We start from the raw sequence: 19460 nt of genomic DNA, 5'->3' as shown, positions 1-19460 counted from the left end.
CCGAGACAGTGGAGCATGTACTAAAACATTGTGGGTAGTATGGGAGGGAAGGAGAGAGGCTGAGATCCAGTATGAGGGAGAAGGGGATACAGGAAATGAGTTTAAAGAGTATACTGAGTAGAACGTAATTAGATACAGCCTCAAACATTTTGTTGTCTTTTTTAGAGAAAAGGGGCTGGCAGGTAGGATTTAGTTTCTCCTTGTCTCTGGCCCACACCCCAGTACAGTAGATGGCGGTAATGCATCATAACGTTGGATGCCAACAGCCCCACCGAAGAAGAAGCAACAACCCTCTTAGGAAGCTCTTCTGCCAGATAGCTGTACTGCTAGATCGAGTAGAGAGTAGCTGTAATGGATGCGGAACATGGCGTAAACTGAGGTTTTGTTTGAAACTGCTAGTGAGTCGAGTGAAGCTAATCGTACAGAAGGTGAGAATGAGTGGGTTACAGTGGCGAAGAAAAAGGGAAACGAGAAGTAAAGCTATGTTGGAAAATAGGAAGGTTAGGGTTTTGGATAAATGCTACTTGGGAAATCCATTTAACGTCTCCATGAAAATCTGGAATGTGTTGGAAGAAAGTGTGAGCGTCACGGTGTGGTCTTAATTAGATTTGTTTGCGTGTCTGCAGAGAAGAAGAATTGTGTGTTAAGACTGAAAAAGATATCGGAGTGGAATGTTTCCTGCATGGATTTTCACAGCAGGGTGCCAATCAAGGGAGTTATTTCTGGGGTGGCGCGATAAATAAAGGTAGAGGATGTAACTGAAGACATCGATGGAGTGGTTGGTGCACGTCGATTGACCTGTATGGTGGATGGAGAAAAGAAGTTCACTTCATCCATCCTACTGTTCTTTGATGAAGAGTCTCTCCCTTCCATTGACGATTTTAGCATGTAAATCTGGTGGGGCAACAAAAAACAATTATGTGGGATGCATGTCATACACAACACAACACTAAACAGTATATTAATTGCACTGTAATGGTGACAAACGGTGCCCACAAAATTTTAGGGCCTACATAAAGCTGTCCCAACAGCAGTGCCAACATCTTACCACCGCTACATCTGGCTATCAGTGGAGCCTTGTCTGGCAGCAAAACAGTTCATTCAGACTCATTTACTGCCTTTTAAAAAAACATAGTTGATATGGCTGACTTTCTTAAACAAATGTGGTTTCTAATGTCAATTGAGATGTACAAACTATGGCATAAAGGGGACGACAAGCAAATATGAGGCAATCCGTCATTTTGATTAAAACGTTAATGAGCGAGCTAGGGCGGACGTAGTCAATATAACTATTTGTTTAGCACTTTTGAAATGCACAGCGACAGAATTCAGAACATGGCCGTTCTTACAGTGTTCTCCCTGTACACCAAGTCAGAACCGTAGGATAAATAAAAGTGGCATATAAGCAGACAATGAAATCTCTTACAATATTCGATGATTACATTTCTCTAAAACTGGTTATAGGCTACATGTGCACCACCAAGTCAGAACAGTAGGCAAAATAATAGGGGTAAATAGACCAAAGCATTAGGGTGAGGCACATGGGCTACTAACATTTTACTACACAACATACACGTAGTATCACATTCTTAGCTACAGAATATACATTTCCCGACATATTACATAATTTATGCAGCAGCATGTAATACATTTTTGGACTCACCTTGTTGTGCTGTGGTCCTTCGTGGGAAAATGTTGTCATCAAGTCTGGCATTCTCTGGATATATGATACTTTCAAAACAACGGGGAAAAAAGCAAGGTTGAATCATGATGATGTCATTGGTCTTCAGGTCGTAGCTCTAGAAAGAGGACGGATTTACAAATTCTGAGTTGGATGACCGTTCAAAGCGTATTTTCCCAGTCGAGGCTCGTTTATTTCTGACTTCCCAGTTCACTTGAACTCACTTAAGTCAAGTTTTCACAGTTCAGAGTTAACAGTTTTGAGCTTCATTGACAGCATGGCATTTTAAACTTGTAAAAGAGACCCTTAATTCCAGATTTGGGACCACACAGCCACTGTCACTGATTCCTTCCGAACCTCTCATTGTTGAATTTGCAATTTCCAGCTTGTTGTGTAATGTTTATGTCCAATGGCCGATGAGCATCGATGCATTTTATCTATAATTTCTCTTCATTTTTTCTCTTCATATGACATGGATTAAAAAGGATTTACCAGTAGATTGTTGACTTTATTCATGATGATGACTGCTAGCTAAGATTGTGAAAGTATGACGTTTACACGATCAGTCCAATCAAAGCTACTGTACATATAATGTGATTTGACGTCATTTTATCTGTGGCCAATGACCTTGAGCCTTCTTGGCTGGGCACTTCTATTGTAACTCTATGGCAGCATCCAAAGGGCAAACATTTTTTAGGTCTACCCTTAGACTTAGCGGTGAAGTAGTGTCCCCATGAGTGAGAGAACACTGAGCCAATCACGGCGCAACGCTCCGTATTTTCTGCTGGCTTGCCCCACCACCACCACAGAAAGCACTGAGCTTGCCCGAAACACCTGCATTTGAGCTGCCTTACTCAAGCAAACAAAAAAGAGACAAAGTTTGTATGCAGCTTTAATAACAAAATTCTGTATATATTTTTTACATTGTTGTAAACTGATATGTGACACGTATTAATGCTAAAATAACATGCAAAACAGGCAAGCCCCCCCCCTCCCCTCATATACATTTAGGATTCATGAGATGCGCAGTAAGAGCTTTTGTGCACAAGCCCCTTCAGTGTCATAAATGTAAAATATTTGGTCATGTGTCAAGTGTGCAGGATGGAAGAAATGCTGCAATTGTGGTGGTGAACATGCACCTGAATTCTTGGAGTGCCCGATGAAGGGTGAAGGAGAATGAGGTGGCAAGGGTAAGGAGCATCCAACGTGTCTCTTATCTGGAGGTGGTGAGAAAATGTAAAGGAGCGTGTGGTGGGGAAGAAGCAATGTTAAGTAGAGCCACCCCAACCAGCAAAGGTTTCTCATCAACTGAGGGATAGTGAAATGTTACATGTTAAAAAGGTGGACTTTGTATTATTTATTGCAATAGTTATAAACTGTACAGCACAAGTGGAGAAGAAGTCTAAGAAAATTGGAGTCATTGTGAATGCTGCTGACGTTTTTTGGGGTCTTCGCGATTTCACAGCCGATGCAGTGCAATAAATCCTGTCTGTGAATGTACACAGGCCCCTGAGCCTGTGTAGGGATGCATTTTGGAGTGGACTGTGATTGAAGAAGTATGGTCTTTTTATTTTACTTGTTATTTTACGTGTTTTATTTAGTGTGATGTCGTTTTCCACCTTTCCCCGAATGTTTTTTTGTTGTTCTTATTCAATACCCCGTACAGCTGGTGGCGGTAATGAACCATTAACATTGGATGCCAACCGCCGTTAAACCCCATCGAAGAAGAATAAGAAGCTAGAGGGAGAGACGGAGACCAGTTGATAGACATCAGGATACCGTTATGGCTTTTCGGCACGGTATGGACTCGCAGATAGTAATAGTTGGCTGTGGAATATCTGGTATTGGAGCAGCTTTGAAGTTAACCAAACATGGTTTCCGCAATGTGAGGATCCTGGAAGCGACGGGGCGGAGTGGAGGAAGGATAAAGACAGGCAAAATGGGTGAGTGTAGAGGGAACATGAGGAGAGAAATGGGTGGGTTCGATCGGATCACATTTTTTGCCAAGTCGATTCTCACCGCTTTTCAAAGTGTTGCATTATGGGGATAAAATCGTCCGATTTACGCTTACATCTCGACTGCAAGAACTTTACAAAAATCATGTGATCAAAGGTCATGAAGTTATGTCTTCACTTCACCAACTGCACCCATCAAGGGGATAGGCGAAAAGCGTGAATTTGAACGATCCCAGTCTAAGGAAGGAGCTGTTTTGTGTTGTTGCATATGACAGTAAAACATTCTTATGATGACCATAACATGTGTTGGCACCTTGAAATTTCTCATAGAAAGTATACTTGAACACTGTCTACTCGGGCAAATGTGGCGAACGGCTGTATTTGAACTCTCGTACACCTCGTGATGAAGTCAATCTTCTATCTACTATTTCTAGTCGTAAACACAGCCTGTTGTGAAAACGCAAGTTGCTGTCTGATGAAGAGGAATAGCTATAGATAAATATCTGTTTTCGAGTGCACTTGAAATATGCAGCATGCAATACGATTTGTTTTGATCCTGTGAAGAGGTAACATCGTTGACCATTTAGCCAATTTATTGAAAGCTAGGCAATATTACAGTTTGACTAGCCTAGCCAGCTACTATAAACGTCAATTTGTGTTTAATTATCCATATCTCTGTCAGTGAATTAAAATGATTGTCTAATTTCAAGGAACTAGCTGCAAGCTTAACGAAACATGTAATAATATACTTTGCATAGAATCCCAAATAAAAACAAAAGGTGGAAAGGTGTGTGTAATCATGTATGCTAGAATGGAGGTTAACAGGCGGACTACACCGCTCGCGTCGCAAAATACATTTCGAAATCTATGTTATTCAATCATTGCGCGCCAACGAGCGTCTGCTATGCCAAGGGCTAAAATATAACTCCTTTCTATTTCTGATGCAGATTGCGCTGCAAGTCCTGCCTCTCCCATCTCCTCATTGGTTATACTTGAAAGACAAACTGTTTTGCTGGTTGTCGTGGTAATACTATGAAAGTGTAGATGCCAATCGCCATATAAGGTCAAAGATGAAAAAGCCTGGAAGGAGGAGAGATGACTAGAAATGATTCGGTTGTCCATTTTGTGTGGATTAATTGTCGGAGTAGAGGACCTTGTGCATTTCAGGTAAAATAACAACTCAATGTTTATATCCCAGGACAAATTAGCTAGCAACAGCAAGCTAGCTAAATAGGACAAATTAGCTAGCAAGTGAAAGCTAGCTAGCTAAATTGCCATAAATGTTTAATGCTTTTTGACCTGTTCCCAAATTAATGTAATTGGTTCAGAGTTTGTTTTGATATTTTAACCTGCGTGTCGTGAACGCGTAGGGTGTGAGGGGGGACAAAAGAAATGTATGCACGATGGTGCACGCACAGCCAGTTTGGGTTCTGTGTTGGAGACCGCTGCAAATGCATATTTGCCAAAACATATTTAAGCAATACGGCCCAAGGGGGTGTGGTATATGGCCAATATACCACTGCTAGAGGCTGTTCTTAGTGTAATGGCTTTCTTCTATCTCCTCCTCGGACGAGGAGGTGTAGCAAGGATCGGACCAAAATGCAGCGTGTCTATTGCAATCCATGTTTATTAAATAATAAAGAAACACGAACCTACAAAAACAATAAACGTAATGTGAAAACCGAAACAGCCCTATCTGGTGCAAACACAAAGACAGGAACAATCACCCACGAAAACACTCACAGAATATGGCTGCCTAAATATGGTTCCCAATCAGAGACAACGATAATCACCTGACTCTGATTGAGAACCGCCTCAGGCAGCCATAGACTACGTAGACACCCCACAAAACCCCTAAGACAAAAACACACCACAATAACCCATGTCACACCCTGGCCTGACAAAATAATTAAAGAAAACACAAAATACTAAGACCAAGGCGTGACACTTAGGCACGATGCAATGCGTTGCCACAATACCCTGAGGAGCCTTATTGCTATAATAATCTTGTTACCATCGTAATTCGAGCACAAAAAATACATGTTTTGTCATACCTGTGGTATAGGTCTGATATATCATGGCTAACCTAATTGACAGAATGAAAAGAAGGAAGCTTGTACAGACTAAAAATATTCCAAAATATGCCTTATGTTTGCAACAAGGCACTAAAGTAAAACTGCTAAAAATGTGGCAAAGAAATTAACTTTGTCTTGAATACAAAGCCTTATGTTTGGGGCAAATCCAACACATCACTGAGTACTTCTCTTCATATTTTCAACCATGGTGGTGGCTGCATCATGTTATGGGTATGCTTGTCATCGGCAAGGACTAATGCGTTTTTTACAATAAAAAGAAACGGAATAGAGCTAAATCTTAGAGGGGAAAATCTGGTTCAGTTTGCTTTCCAACAGACACTGGGAGACATTCACCTTTCAGCAGGACAAATAACCTAAAACCCAAGGCCGAATATGCACTGCAGTTGCTTACCAAGAATGTTCCTGAGTGACTTAGTTACAGTTTTACTTAAATCTGCTTGGAAATCTATGGCAAGACTTGAAAATGGCCGTCTAGAAATGATCAACAACCAACTTGACAGAACTTGAAGAATTTTATACAAAAATTGTACGATCCAGGTGTGCAAAGTGCTTAGTCTTAGTCTTAACCAGCGATTAAGCTTAGAGTCTTAATCGCTGCGAAAGGTTATTCTAACGTGTATTGACTCGGGTGTGCATTCTTATATAGATACGATTTCTGTATTTAATTTTTCAAAAAATATGTTTTCACTTTTTGGGTATTATGTGTAGATGGTTGAGAAAAGTATATTTAATCCATTGAGTTCAGGCTGTAACACAACAAAATGTGGAATAAATCAAGGGGTACGAATTCTTTCTGAAGGCACTGTGGCATAACTTGCGATACAATCTGTGTAATAAGATAACCACTTTGATTTCTAAACCAGATTAGTTCTCAAATAGCAGCTGACCAATTCCATGGTGGGCATGCATAGAGTTTGATGCATTGGAACATAAGGTATGGAGAATGATGAATACTAAATGTTAAGTGAATATGAGTATATTTAGGTGGTTTAAATGTTTAACTTTCCCACTAACCTCATAAAAGGTGACTGTGCCTAAATCTTACCAATCCATTTGTTATTCTACAAACTATGACTGAGTGTGAGACATGGTTTTCATGATGTATGTTTCATGCATATACATTCGAAAACAAAGAACACCATGACAGTGTTTCACCATTTATTGAGTACGGAGACAAATAGCAAAGGTGTCTCAGGCAGTATTTGAAGTATCTAATTATAGGTTAAACTACCAATCAATGTATATCAAGTGCTGTGGAGGGCACAATCTTACCATGTTGCAGTCCAGAAAGGAGAGCTTTACCATCTATGCCAAAAGCCTGGGCCTCTGTTGACTGTAGAACTGTCATCGGGGCGGCAGGGTAGCCTAGTGGTTAGAGCGTTGGACTAGTAACCGGAAGGTTGCAAGTTCAAACCCCCAAGCTGACAAGGTACAAATCTGTCGTTCTGCCCCTGAACAGGCAGTTAACCCACTGTTCCTAGGCCATCATTGAAAATAAGAATTTGTTCTTAATGCATGCATTAAATCAATGCATACTTCAGAATTTGTGTGCCTAGGCCCCATAGGGATGTCGAAAGCAGTGGCAGTTGGTGGGCGGGGCTATAGGAGGCAGCCTAATTGTAATGGCTGGAATTGAATTAATAGAACAGAGTCAAACGTGGTTTCCGTAAGTTTAATGAGTTTGATACCATTGCATTCCAGCCATTACAATGACCCCGTCCCCCTATAGCTCCTCCCACCAGCCTCCACTGATCGAAAGGATCCCACCCTGGTCACCAATGTAGCTGACCGATGTAGAGAGCAACAAGTGCCTTAGCAGTATGCAATCTAAAGCTTGTGTGGTCCAGAGATGAGAGCTCTACCATCTATGTCAAAAGCCTGGACTTCTGACGGGGACAATAGAATTCTCCCCACTGCATGTTACAATAGTAAAATAATCTGTTTGTCACCTGTTAATAAACTGATTCTACATTGCATTGGTTGGTGTTCTTCAACTCTAAAAGGCACTACACTGTGTAAGACAAACTCCACGATGAGCAAATGCAAATGTGGTATCAATGTCTAAATGGTGACAGCAGGGCTAATTTCTAAATCAAATCAAATACCATTTTATTTGTCACATGTGCCGAAATACAGCAGGTGCAGTAGACCTTACCGTGAAATGCTTACTTACAAGCCTTTAACAGTGCCGTTTTAAGAAAAATAAGAGTTAAGAAAAAACAAACATTTGACTAAATAAACTAAAATTAAAGAGCAACAATAAAATGACAATAACGGGGCTATATTGAGGTAATATGTACATGTAGGTAGGGGTAAAGTTACTTTGCACAGATAATAGTTAATAAACAGCGAGTAGCAGCAGCGTAAAAATGCATGTAGTCCCGGTAGCCATTTGGTTAGCTGTTCAGCAGTCTTATGGCTGGGGGTAGAAGCTGTTCAGAAGCCTTTTAGACCTAGACTTGGTGCTCTGGTACCACTTGCCGTGCGGTATCAAAGAAAATAGTCAATGACTAGGGTGGCTGGAGTCTTTGGCAATTTTTAGCATTCTCACATAGGTGTTCCTTTGTCCAGGTGGGAAAGGGCAGTGTTTAGTGCAATAGAGATTGTCATCTGTGGACCTGTTGCGGCAGTATGCAAATTGGGTTGTGTCTGGGACAATGGTGTTGTGAGTCATGACCAGCCTTTCAAAGCACTTCTTGGCTACAGACTGCTACGGGTCGCTAGTCATTTAGGCAGGTTACCTTGGTGTTCTTGGGCACAGGGACTATGGTGTCCTGCTTGAAACATGTAGGTATTACGGACTCGGCCAGGGACAGGTTGAAAATGTCAGTGAAGACACTTGCCAGTTGGTCAGCGCATGCTCGGAGTACACTTCCTGGTAGTCCGTCTGGCCCTGCAGCCTTGTGAATGTTGACCTGTTTAAAGGTCTTACTCACATCGACTACTGCCTTACAGAAATAAAATAACAATGTAGACCTATCTTTGATAAATATGTTAACTTGAATCCGTTTGCAGTCCACATTGTTCTAACTAATTGCATGGCTGCAATAGCATTCACACTGATATAGGATCTAGGCCTATTGTAAATTGCATTATGGCTGTGCATGGACATGCCAAACATTGTCAATAAGCAAGATTACATTAATAAATTATTGATAAGGCCTAAAAAGAGTGAATAATAAAATTCCAATTCTAAATAGGCTATGTCACACTTACAGGCACCATCCTTTCTCCCTGTGGGCATATAATGTTAAAACAATGCAGACTATGGATGGTTTTACACACATCCAAACTTTTCACAGTAGCTGGACAAAGATCCAATATATGCTGAACAAAAATGTAGCATACAACAATTTCAAAGATTTTACTGAGTTACAGTTCATATAAGGAAATCAATTGAAATAAATGTATTAACCCATAATCTGACTGCAATGTCAGCTAGGCCCAGCCAATCAGAATGAGTTTTTCCCCACAAAAGGGCTTTATTACAGACTGAAATAACTCCCCACCCTGAATAATCCTGCAGAAGTGAAATGTGGAGGTCCTGGGCTGGCGTTGGCTTCACGTGGTCTGAGATTGTGAGACCAGTTGGACGTACTGCCAAATTCTCTAAAACAACGTTGGAGGTGGCTTATGGTAGAGAAATTAACATTCAATTCTCTGGCAACAGCTCTGGTGGACATTCCTGCAGTCTGGCCATCTACTCTGATTTCAGGGCACTCTCATCTGATTGTGCCAGAGTGCAGAATAACTGATGACTTTAGAAATGGGCAACACCCATTGAATATGACCGGTGTCAATAAACATTGTCAAAAAAGCATGTGATACAGTAGGCTGTAGCTTTATCAATATGCGGTAATATATCAAACCATGATGCGTCCTTAACTACAGTCTGTATCATAAAACCATAGCACTTATTTTTATTGCTGTGTAATTGTGTAACCTACTCGTATACTGTGTGTCGCTAAAACTTGTTTGAATGTATTACACTCTCTCTCTCTCCCTTCCCACTCTCTCCTCTAGGTAATAACATCATAGAGATTGGTGCTAACTGGATCCATGGTCCGTCGGAGGCTAACCCAGTGTTCTGTCTGTCCAGACAGTACAGCCTGCTGGACCCAGAGAGCCTGACTCCGGAGAACCAGGACCTGGCTATAGGAGGTCACCCACCATGGGTACCAAACTGGTTCTCCAGCTCTGGTAAAAAGTTGGGCCAGACAGAGACTGATTTTAATGGATGAAAATGTAATATTATGTCACCCAGTCAGTTTTTTTCTTTTTTTTGTCCGTCAGAAGTTAAAATGAGTTGAACTAACATGAGTTGTGTATGTACAAGCGACAGACCAAACTGTGGATGCGCTCTCCGTTCCCTTTTTGTTTTGTTTTTTTGTCGGTCAATGTATGAACCCCATAGAAAAAATATTGGCTCATGCAAAGTCTTAGCTAGTCGGTAGTTCGTTAGCATTGTGTTATGTTTCTACCAGGTCATAAGCTGACTCCAGAGCTGATGGGTCCTGCTGTAGAGCTGTTTGCTGAGGTGTTGGAGGAGGGAGGCGAGTTCAGCGAACAGGGAGGAGAACCGTATAGCAGTGTCGGAGAGTTCATAAGGACAGAGGTACGTCACACATGCGCCCACACACATATACACACCGTATACCTATATCTCTTGTCTGCCTGTTAAATGTCCGTGTGTGTGTGTGTAGGTGCGTCAGCGTGCAGCAGAGCGGTGGCAAGGTGACAGTCTGTCCTGTCAGTCTGTCCGTCTGTCTTTGATCAGTACTCTGTTGAAGGCGGAGTGTTGTGTGAATGGAACACACACTCTGGACACGCTGGGCCTGGGAGCCTTTGGACTGTACAAGACCTTGCCTGGATTGGACTGCACCTTCCCCCGGTCAGTTTGTGTGGGCTCGCAGGGGATGAGGAAAGCAGGGGTGCGGCTGGGTTAAATGGAATAGTAACTGAAATCTGCACAATGACTGTACTCCCATAACCTCTCACAATGTAGCCTAATATAATATTAGTAGGCTACCAAATTAACATTTGGTGTATCGTTTTACGGCAAGCAACAATTTTGTCTCTGGAACAGGAGTGGAGAGAAATTATGTATTTATTTCAGCATCTTGAGAGACTGCGTATGGACCGTTAAGTACTTTGCAAACGTGCCATCTTTTTCGGAGAAATAAAGCTGACAGTAGGCTATTTTAACCACATAAAATATGCATCCAAGACCAGCTGAAATATTATTATCTGAATCTTGATGGATTGTTTTCACAGCTTTTCATAAAACCGGTCAAAATGGTGTCATTTGGAAGTTTTACAGAAAATCTTTCCGGGTTATTGCAGTTTCTCCCTGGTCTCTAAACGTTAAAGAAGAACTTTACAGATGTCAGCTAGATTATTGATACATTTATTCTATTGATGTTATGACTTTATTCTGGTGAGCAAGGCTTTATTAAGTATTCTAGGGCAACAAGTAATGCCCGAAGAGAAGCTGCGTGTATCTAATTCTAAACAAGTTGAGTAACAAATAGCCTACCAAATGTCGTAAATTCTAAGCATAAAATATCTAAATTAGGCTGTCAAAAAATACTTCTGCTGTGTGTGTGTGTGTGTGTGTGTGTGTGTGTGTGTGTGTGTGTGTGTGTGTGTGTGTGTGTGTGGACCTCGATTGCACCTTTCTCAGTTTACCGCTGAGTGCCATGGCTGTGTGAGTGACTTGACTAGACTGCTGTTCTGTCTCTTTCAGAGGTTATGAAGGGTTAATCGACAACTTGATGAAAGAGCTTCCTGCTGGGATAGTCTCCTACCATCGACCAGTCAGCTGTGTCCACTGGCAGAGGGTGGTGAGGAAAGGAGGGAGAGAGTACCCTGTTGTGTTGGAGTGTGAAGATGGAGAGAGAATCCCAGCGGACCACGTCATCCTCACTGTCCCTCTCGGTAGGTCTCACACACACACACACACACACACAGATGTCAAATGACTACTGTTAAAATGTTCTCTTATATTACATTTTATGACATCTCTTCTAAGTTGCTAAACATTAACCTTTTATAACCAGTAACAAACATTGTGACCGTACCGTCTCAAAGAACTGGAAGTTTTCTGTGCTGACAGGCTACCTAAAATAGGCACCATGCCATGTCTCTCTTCTCCTCTCATTTACATTTTTTTTTAGAACAACCTCAAACTACACTGGACAAAAATATAAATGCAGCAATTTCAAAGATTTTACTGAGTTACAGTTCATATAAGGAAATCAGTCCAGATTTGCAGATAGCTATTTTTTTTAAAGTAGGGGCGTGGGTCAGAACCAGGCTGTTGATTGTGGGATGTCGTTCCATTGCTCTTCAATGATTGTGCGAAGTTGCTGGATATTGGCGGGAACACAATGTCATACACGCCGATCCAGAACATCCCGAACATGCTCAATGGGTGACATGTCTGAGTATGCAGGCTATGGAAGAACTGGGAAATTTTCAGTTTCCAGGAATTGTGTACAGATCCTTGCGACATGGGGCCGTACATGAACATGCTAGAACATGAGGTAATGGAGGCGGAAGAATGGCATGCCAATGGGCCTCGGGATCTCGTCATGGTATCTCTGCGCATTCAAATTGCCATCGCTAAAATGCAATTGTGTTCGTTGTCCATAGCTTATGCCTGCCCATACCATAATCTCGCCGCCACCATTGGGCACGCTGTTCACAATGTTGACATCAGCAAGCCGGTACAGTTGAAACCAGGATTAATCTGTGAAGAGCACACCTCTCCAGCGTGCCAGTGTCCATCGAAGGTGAGCAGTTGCCCACTGAAGTCGGATACGACGCTGAACTGCAGTCAGGTCAAGACCCTGGTGAGGACGACGAACACACAGATGAGCTTCCCTGAGACGGTTTCTGACAGTTTGTATGGACATTTTTTGGTTCCGCAAACCCCCAGTTTCATCAGCTGTCGGGGGTGACTGGTCTCAGACGATCCCGTAGGTGAAGAAGCTGGATGTGGAGGTCCTGGGCTAGCATGGTTACACGTGGTCTGTGGTTGTGAGGCCGGTTGGACATACTAGCAAGTTCTCTAAAATGACATTGGAGGCTGCTTATGGTAGAAAAATGTACATTTAAATTATCTGTCAACAGCTCTGGTGGACATTCCTGCAGTCAGCATGCCAATTACACGCTCCCTCAGAACTTGAGACATCTGTGGTATTGTGTTTGACAACTTCACATTTTAGTGGCCTTTTATTGTCCGCAGCACAGGTGCACCTGTGTAATGATAGTTCTGTTTAATCAGCTTCCTGATATGCCACACCTGTCAGGTGGATGTATTATCTTGGCAAAGGAGAAATGCTCACTAACAGGGATGTAAACAAATTTGTGCACAAAATTTGAGAGAAATTTGCATAATGTGCATATGGAACATTTCTGGGATCTTTTATTTCAGCTCATGAAACATGGGACCAATACTTTTTACATGAAGTGTTTACATTTTTGTTCAGTGTACCTAATAATATCTACAATTATTTTATCAGGTTATCTGAAGAAGCATCATGGTACCCTCCTCTCCCCTCCTCTACCCCTCCACAAGCTGCACTCTGTTCAGAGGATGGGCTTTGGAACCAACAACAAGATCTTTGTGGAGTTTGACCAACCCTGGTGGGACGACGACTGTGAGGTCATATACCTGGTCTGGGAAGACGAGGTATGAAACACAAAGCATGCGGTGAAAAGAGTATTGGGCCCAAAACGGATCCTTGAGGAACACAATATATATCTATCATTGCAAACACACAGACAGTAACAGAAGTTTTACTGTTGCCCTCTAGTCAGACTTGGTGGACCAGGTATCAGATGTGGAGAGACTCTGGATCAAGAAACTGTTTGGTTTCACTGTCCTCAAACCCACTGAGCGGTAACTAAGACATACACACAAACTAAAAATCTCTAACTCAATGTCTTGAACTCCCCACGCCTCTTGCCTCTCACCCTCTTTCCCCCTCTCTACCCCTGTCTCTCCAGGTATGGCCATGTTTTGTGTGGCTGGATCGCTGGCCATGAGTCTGAGTTCATGGAGACTCTGCCAGAACAGGACGTCACACACTCCGTAACACACCTGATACGCAGGTTCACAGGTAAACCTTCTAACATCTAACCCCTCCATCACATGCCTCATACGCAGTTTAACCCATTGTACTTTCATGTCTGTAATCTACACTTCAGTCAGTAGTGTGTTAATCTTTTGTTCCCTTATAGTTCGTAGAAGCGAACTAGCTACTACTAGGTATTCCTGCTTCCCCACGGTGGAGTTGCTTGGGTAGCTCTATTGTTTAGTATAGTGTTAAGTCGCTTGGTTATTCTAAACGGACCTTGCTTTGGTCAATAAGGCCATCTAGCCTAGCTTGGACTGAAAAGACTCCTGGCTAACATCAGCTAGCAGCCTTGACTTCCTGTGAATGAAGCTTTCCCCCAGCTTAATGGCAACCCCATTCCTATTTCCAATTCCTGGAGTTGGAGGATTTCGAGGAATCGGGTCTTGTGTGCACCTCTGATGAGGAAGCAGCCCCTTTAAACTTGGCTAGGCTAACCGCCGGAGCGAGGGGCCTTAACACAGGTCTGAGCGACCAATGCGCCCCTCCCCCCTTGGTGTCTCATTACTGGGATTCATTGATGATTCCTGCCTGTAGCTCACTAGTCCCTTTGAGGTGTCTAGTGGTACAGGTTATGGGCTCTGTAGGCGATTGGTTGTTGGTAACGGAGTCGAGGGAACAAGCAGGGTTGGATCCCGACAGGAGTAGTCTTTCTCGAGCTCAACACTTGTCATTCCTGGGAATTCTATTTTATTATGAATCGCCCCTGGGTCATTCCACCTCAAAAAGTACAAGAAAAAGGGGTTATGACACCCACCTCATCTCAGATTGTTCAGAAATTGTTTATTATGTTCAAAACTGATAAAATTCGCATTCCTGCAACATTATTTTGTTGAAATAGAATTTTGATCTCTGGGAAATTAAGCTAATTGATTGCACCCAAATTGGCATTTTTTAATTTATAGGATTCATATATTTTAGTATAGTACCTAACATCCGATTTGGATCGAACTTATTTGGACATAAAAAAAAAATGTAAAAAGCCACCCATGGGCACACCACGCCAGTCCCACCCCAACAACGAGTATATTGTATCAGTGCTCCATGTCTGACAATTAGTATGGAGCTGCGGCTCGGAGTATTGATTCTTCATCCTTGGATATGAAGTGCGAAAATGCTAATATAGGTTCCATTGACTTGCACTGGATCTGTGCCACAAACGCTAAAAAAAAGTTCGCATTTGAAACATTGGCCAGGTAAACAAAACCAAAGTGTGGGTTTCTGTCATGTAATTTGGGTGAACTATTCCTTTAACAGTGAGGGGAGGGGTGATTCTTACTTTTTTAAATTTATTATTTTAACATATCTTATTTACATAAGTATTCAGAGCCTTTACTCAGTACTTTGTTGAAGCACTTTTGGCAGCGATTACAGCCTCGAGTCTTCTTGGGTATGATGCTACAAGCATGGCATACCTGTATTTGGGGAGTTTCTCCCATTGTAATCTACAGATCCTCTCGAGCTCTGTCAGGTTGGATGGGGAGCGTTGCTGCACCGTTATTTTCCGGTCTCTTCAGAGATGTTTGATAGGGTTAAAGTCTGGACTCTGGCTGGGCCACTCAAGGACATTCAGAGATTTGTCACGAAGCCACTCCCGCGTTGTCTTGGCTGTGTGCTTCGCCCCAGTCTGCGCTCTGAAGCAGGTTTTCTTCTTCATCTTTCCTTCGATCCTGACTACTGAAAAACATCCCCACAGCAGGATGCTGCCACTACCATGCTTCACTCTAGGGATGGTGCCAGGTTTCGTCCAGACGGTGTTCAGGCCAGAGAATCTTATTTCTCATGGTCTGAGAGTCCTTTAGGTGACTTTTGGCGAACCAAGCAGGCTGTCATGTGCATTTTACTGAGGAGTGGCTTCCGTCTGGCCACTCTACCATAAAGGCCTGGTTGGCAGAGTGCTGCAGAGATGGTTGCCCTTCTGGAAGTTTCTGCCATCTCCACAGAGGAACTCTGGAGCTCTGTCAGAGTGACCATTGGGTTCTTGACCAAGGCCCTTCTCCCCCGATTGCTCAGTTTGTCCGGGCTGCCAGCCCTAGGAAGACTCTTGGTGGTTCCAAACTTCTTCCATTTAAGGATGATGGAGGCCACTGTGTTCTTGGGGACCATCCTCTCTCGGAGCTCTACGGACAAATCCTTCGACCTCATGGCTTGTGTTCTTGCTCTGACATGCACTGTCAACTCTGGGACCTTTATATAGACAGGTATGTGCCTTTCCAAGTCATGTACAATCAATTGAATGTACCACGGGTGGACTCCAAGTTGTAGAAACATCTCAAGGATGATCAATGGAAACAGGATGCACCTGAGCTCAATTTCAAGTCTCATAGCAAAGGGTCTGAATACTATTTAATATATATATTTTTAATCTAAAAACCTGTTTTCATTTTGTCATTATGTGGTATTGTGTGTAGAATGAGGAACATTTTGTAATTTAATCCATTTTAGAATCAGGCTGTAATGTAACAAAATGTGGAAAAGTGAAGGGGTCTGAACTTTCGTAAGCACTGTAGGATGGGACAAAATCTTTAATTTGTCATGACTCTCCTGATAGGATCCAAAGATCAGGTTACAATGGATCGGTGTCTACTGAGCCCTCTCACCCGCAGAGGGGAGGAGGAATTGGTGTGGGGGTTTTATGACACCTCACGTCAATCGTAAATTGTAGGCAGCAGACAATTCCATTTGGTCTCTAGTATTGGTGAATGGAATACATTTGTTACAGAAGGTTTTGCCGCTCAAAAACTCTTAACGTCCAACAGTGAACACTGGGACAATATTTCAACATCTGAATGTGGGGAATGATGAGAGACGGAATATGGGAAATGAATGTCTATTTTGTGATGTCATTAAAAATGGTATAAAAGTGATATAACAAATCTTGTAACTTGAAGAGCTTTCACACTGTGTATATCAGGTTTACATCCTTTACGCTGTGTAGGAAATAACAAGGATGACGATAATATTTTTGTAAAGATAAACTAAATTCACATTCCTAACGAGATCATGTAACTGTAACTAGCCACGCCCGAGGGAGCTCAGAGAGCATGTCAGTATGATGAAAATGTCCCTTTTTACCCAAGTGTATAAAAGACTGAGTTAATAATTAGATTGGATTGTACCTCCTTTTCCCTCCTTCAGGGAACAGTAGTTAGTCATAACGTTACGTTTCTGTGTGTTTGTCTGTGTGTGTAGGGAACCCAACCATCACCCCACGGCGTGTCCTGAGGTCTCAGTGGTTCCATGACCCATGGACCTGTGGCTCCTACACCTACACCGCTACTGGAACCTCACTGCAGGATATACACAACCTGGCTGAACCACTACCACAACAAGGGGAACAGGTATACACACATACACAGTTCATGTGATGTATTCTGTCATCTTTTGACCCACTTTCTCTCATATTCTCTCTCTCTCAGCCTCTCCAGGTGTTGTTTGCTGGAGAAGCCACCCATCCTTCCTTCTTCTCCACTGTCCATGGAGCGCTGCTTACTGGCTGGAGGGAAGCTGGTAGACTCATATCTCACTACTCCGCCCCCAGCACATTCCAGCCAACCAGATCAAAGCTATAAGGACAAGAACTCACTCGTTGTAAAAGTGTTATATACTGAACAAAAATATAAATGCAACATGCAACAAGATTTTACTGAGTTACAGTTCGTAGAAGGAAGTCAGTCAATTGAAATAGATAAATTAGGCCCTAATCTATTAATTTCACAAGACTGGACAGGGGTACCACCACCCACTGAGGAGCCAGGCCCAGCCAATTAGAATGACCCCCCCCCCCCCCCCCCCCACACACACACACACACACAAAATGGCTTTATAATGGACATAAATATTCCTGTTACCTTTTATTGTCCCCAGCACAAGGTTCACCTGTGTGATCATCTTCCTGTTTAATCAGCTTCTTTATATGCCACACCTGTCAGGTGGATTGATCATCTTGGCAAAGGAGAAATGCTCACTAACAGGGATGTAAGCAAATTTGTGAACAAAATTTGAGAGAAATACGCTTTTTGTGTATGGAAAATTTCTGTGAAAAAATGTTTGTTTTTTTACATTTTGGCTCAAGAAACATAGGACCAACACTTTGCATGTTGTTTTATATTTTTGTTCAGTATATCTCTGGGTATAAGTTACCCTTATGTTTAGTTCTAGGATCCGCTTACAAGTCCTAATATTAATCATTAGGGGAGAAGCAAAAAATAGAACTTAAAACAGTGTGTAGGGTCAACTTGATCTTACACAAAAGGGCTCCATATCTTTGACTGTCCAACGTGGGTTAATGTTCCCAGAACCTATTGCTACTGAACCATTTGTTGAATATTATGATCTTTACCAAATATTTGTTTTAGGAGATTATTCACGATTTGAAATTGTTTTGATTATTACTTAAATCAAATTAATTGCAAGCCACTCAGTCTCATGGTGTCTGATTTTACTGTTAACAATTGGTATTTAAATCTAATGATTTTAGATTTCACAATGTTCACCATTACTTTCAGTGTCTTATTTTTTTTATGTAATGTTTAATATCACGCCTTAAATCTGTCCTCTTAAATATACTGTTCATATCAATAAACTGATGTATTGCACAAAAACTTTCATAGGAAATGTTTTGTACTCTCTTTTATATATACACTGCTCAAAACAATAAAGGGAACACTTAAACAACACTATGTAACTCCAAGTCAATCACACTTCTGTGAAATCAAACTGTCCACTTAGGAAGCAACACTGATTGCCAATAAATTTCACATGCTGTTGTGCAAATGGCATAGACAACAGGTGGAAATTATAGGCAATTAGCAAGACACCCCCAATAAAGGAGTGGTTCTGCAGGGGGTGACCACAGACCACTTCTCAGTTCATATGTTTCCTGGCTGATGTTTTGGTCACTTTTGAATGCTGGCGGTGCTTTCACTCTAGTGGTAGCATGAGACGGAATATACAACCCACACATGTGGCTCAGGTAGTGCAGCTCATCCAGGATGGCACATCAATGCGAGCTGTGGCAAGAAGGTTTGCTGTGTCTGTCAGCGTAGTGTCCAGAGCATGGAGGTGCTACCAGGAGACAGGCCAGTACATCCTGAGATGTGTAGGAGGGCAACAACCCAGCAGCAGGACCGCTACCTCCGCCTTTGTGCAAGGAGGAGCACTGCCAGAGACCTGCAAAATTACCTCCAGCAGGCCACAAATGTGCATGTGTCTGCTCAAACGGTCAGAAACAGACTCCATGAGGGTGGTATGAGGGCCTGACCTCCACAGGTGGGGGTTGTGCTTACAGCCCAACACAGTGCAGGACGTTTGGCATTTGCCAGAGAACACCAAGATTGGCAAATTCGCCACTGGCGCCCTGTGCTCTTCACAGATGAAAGCAGGTTCACACTGAGCACATGTGACAGACGTGACAGAGTCTGGAGACGCCGTGGAGAACGTTCTGCTGCCTGCAACATCCTCCAGCATGACCGGTTTGGCGTGGGTCAGTCATGGTGTGGGATGGCATTTCTTTGGGGGGCCGCACAGCCCTCCATGTGCTCGCCAGAGGTAGCCTGACTGCCATTAGGTACCGAGATGAGATCCT

At 42.5% G+C, this 19460-nt stretch overlaps 1 protein-coding gene across 1 annotated transcript; it reads left to right on the top strand.

Moving 5' to 3' along the window:
- The first annotated feature begins 2784 nt into the window (after positions 1-2784).
- Positions 2785-18550, top strand: paox (polyamine oxidase). The gene is made up of 10 exons (XM_020481380.2): positions 2785-3624; positions 9756-9932; positions 10217-10347; positions 10436-10623; positions 11479-11669; positions 13259-13428; positions 13553-13638; positions 13746-13858; positions 17066-17214; positions 17293-18550. Exons 1-10 carry the CDS (start codon positions 3465-3467, stop codon positions 17443-17445), a joined length of 1518 nt encoding a protein of 505 aa, XP_020336969.2. The 5' UTR covers positions 2785-3464; the 3' UTR covers positions 17446-18550.
- The last annotated feature ends 910 nt before the right edge of the window (positions 18551-19460 follow it).

This window comes from Oncorhynchus kisutch, linkage group LG4, assembly GCF_002021735.2.
Source record: "Oncorhynchus kisutch isolate 150728-3 linkage group LG4, Okis_V2, whole genome shotgun sequence".
In the NCBI taxonomy this organism is placed as follows: domain Eukaryota; kingdom Metazoa; phylum Chordata; class Actinopteri; order Salmoniformes; family Salmonidae; genus Oncorhynchus; species Oncorhynchus kisutch.
This window is presented reverse-complemented; position numbering and strand designations above follow the sequence as displayed.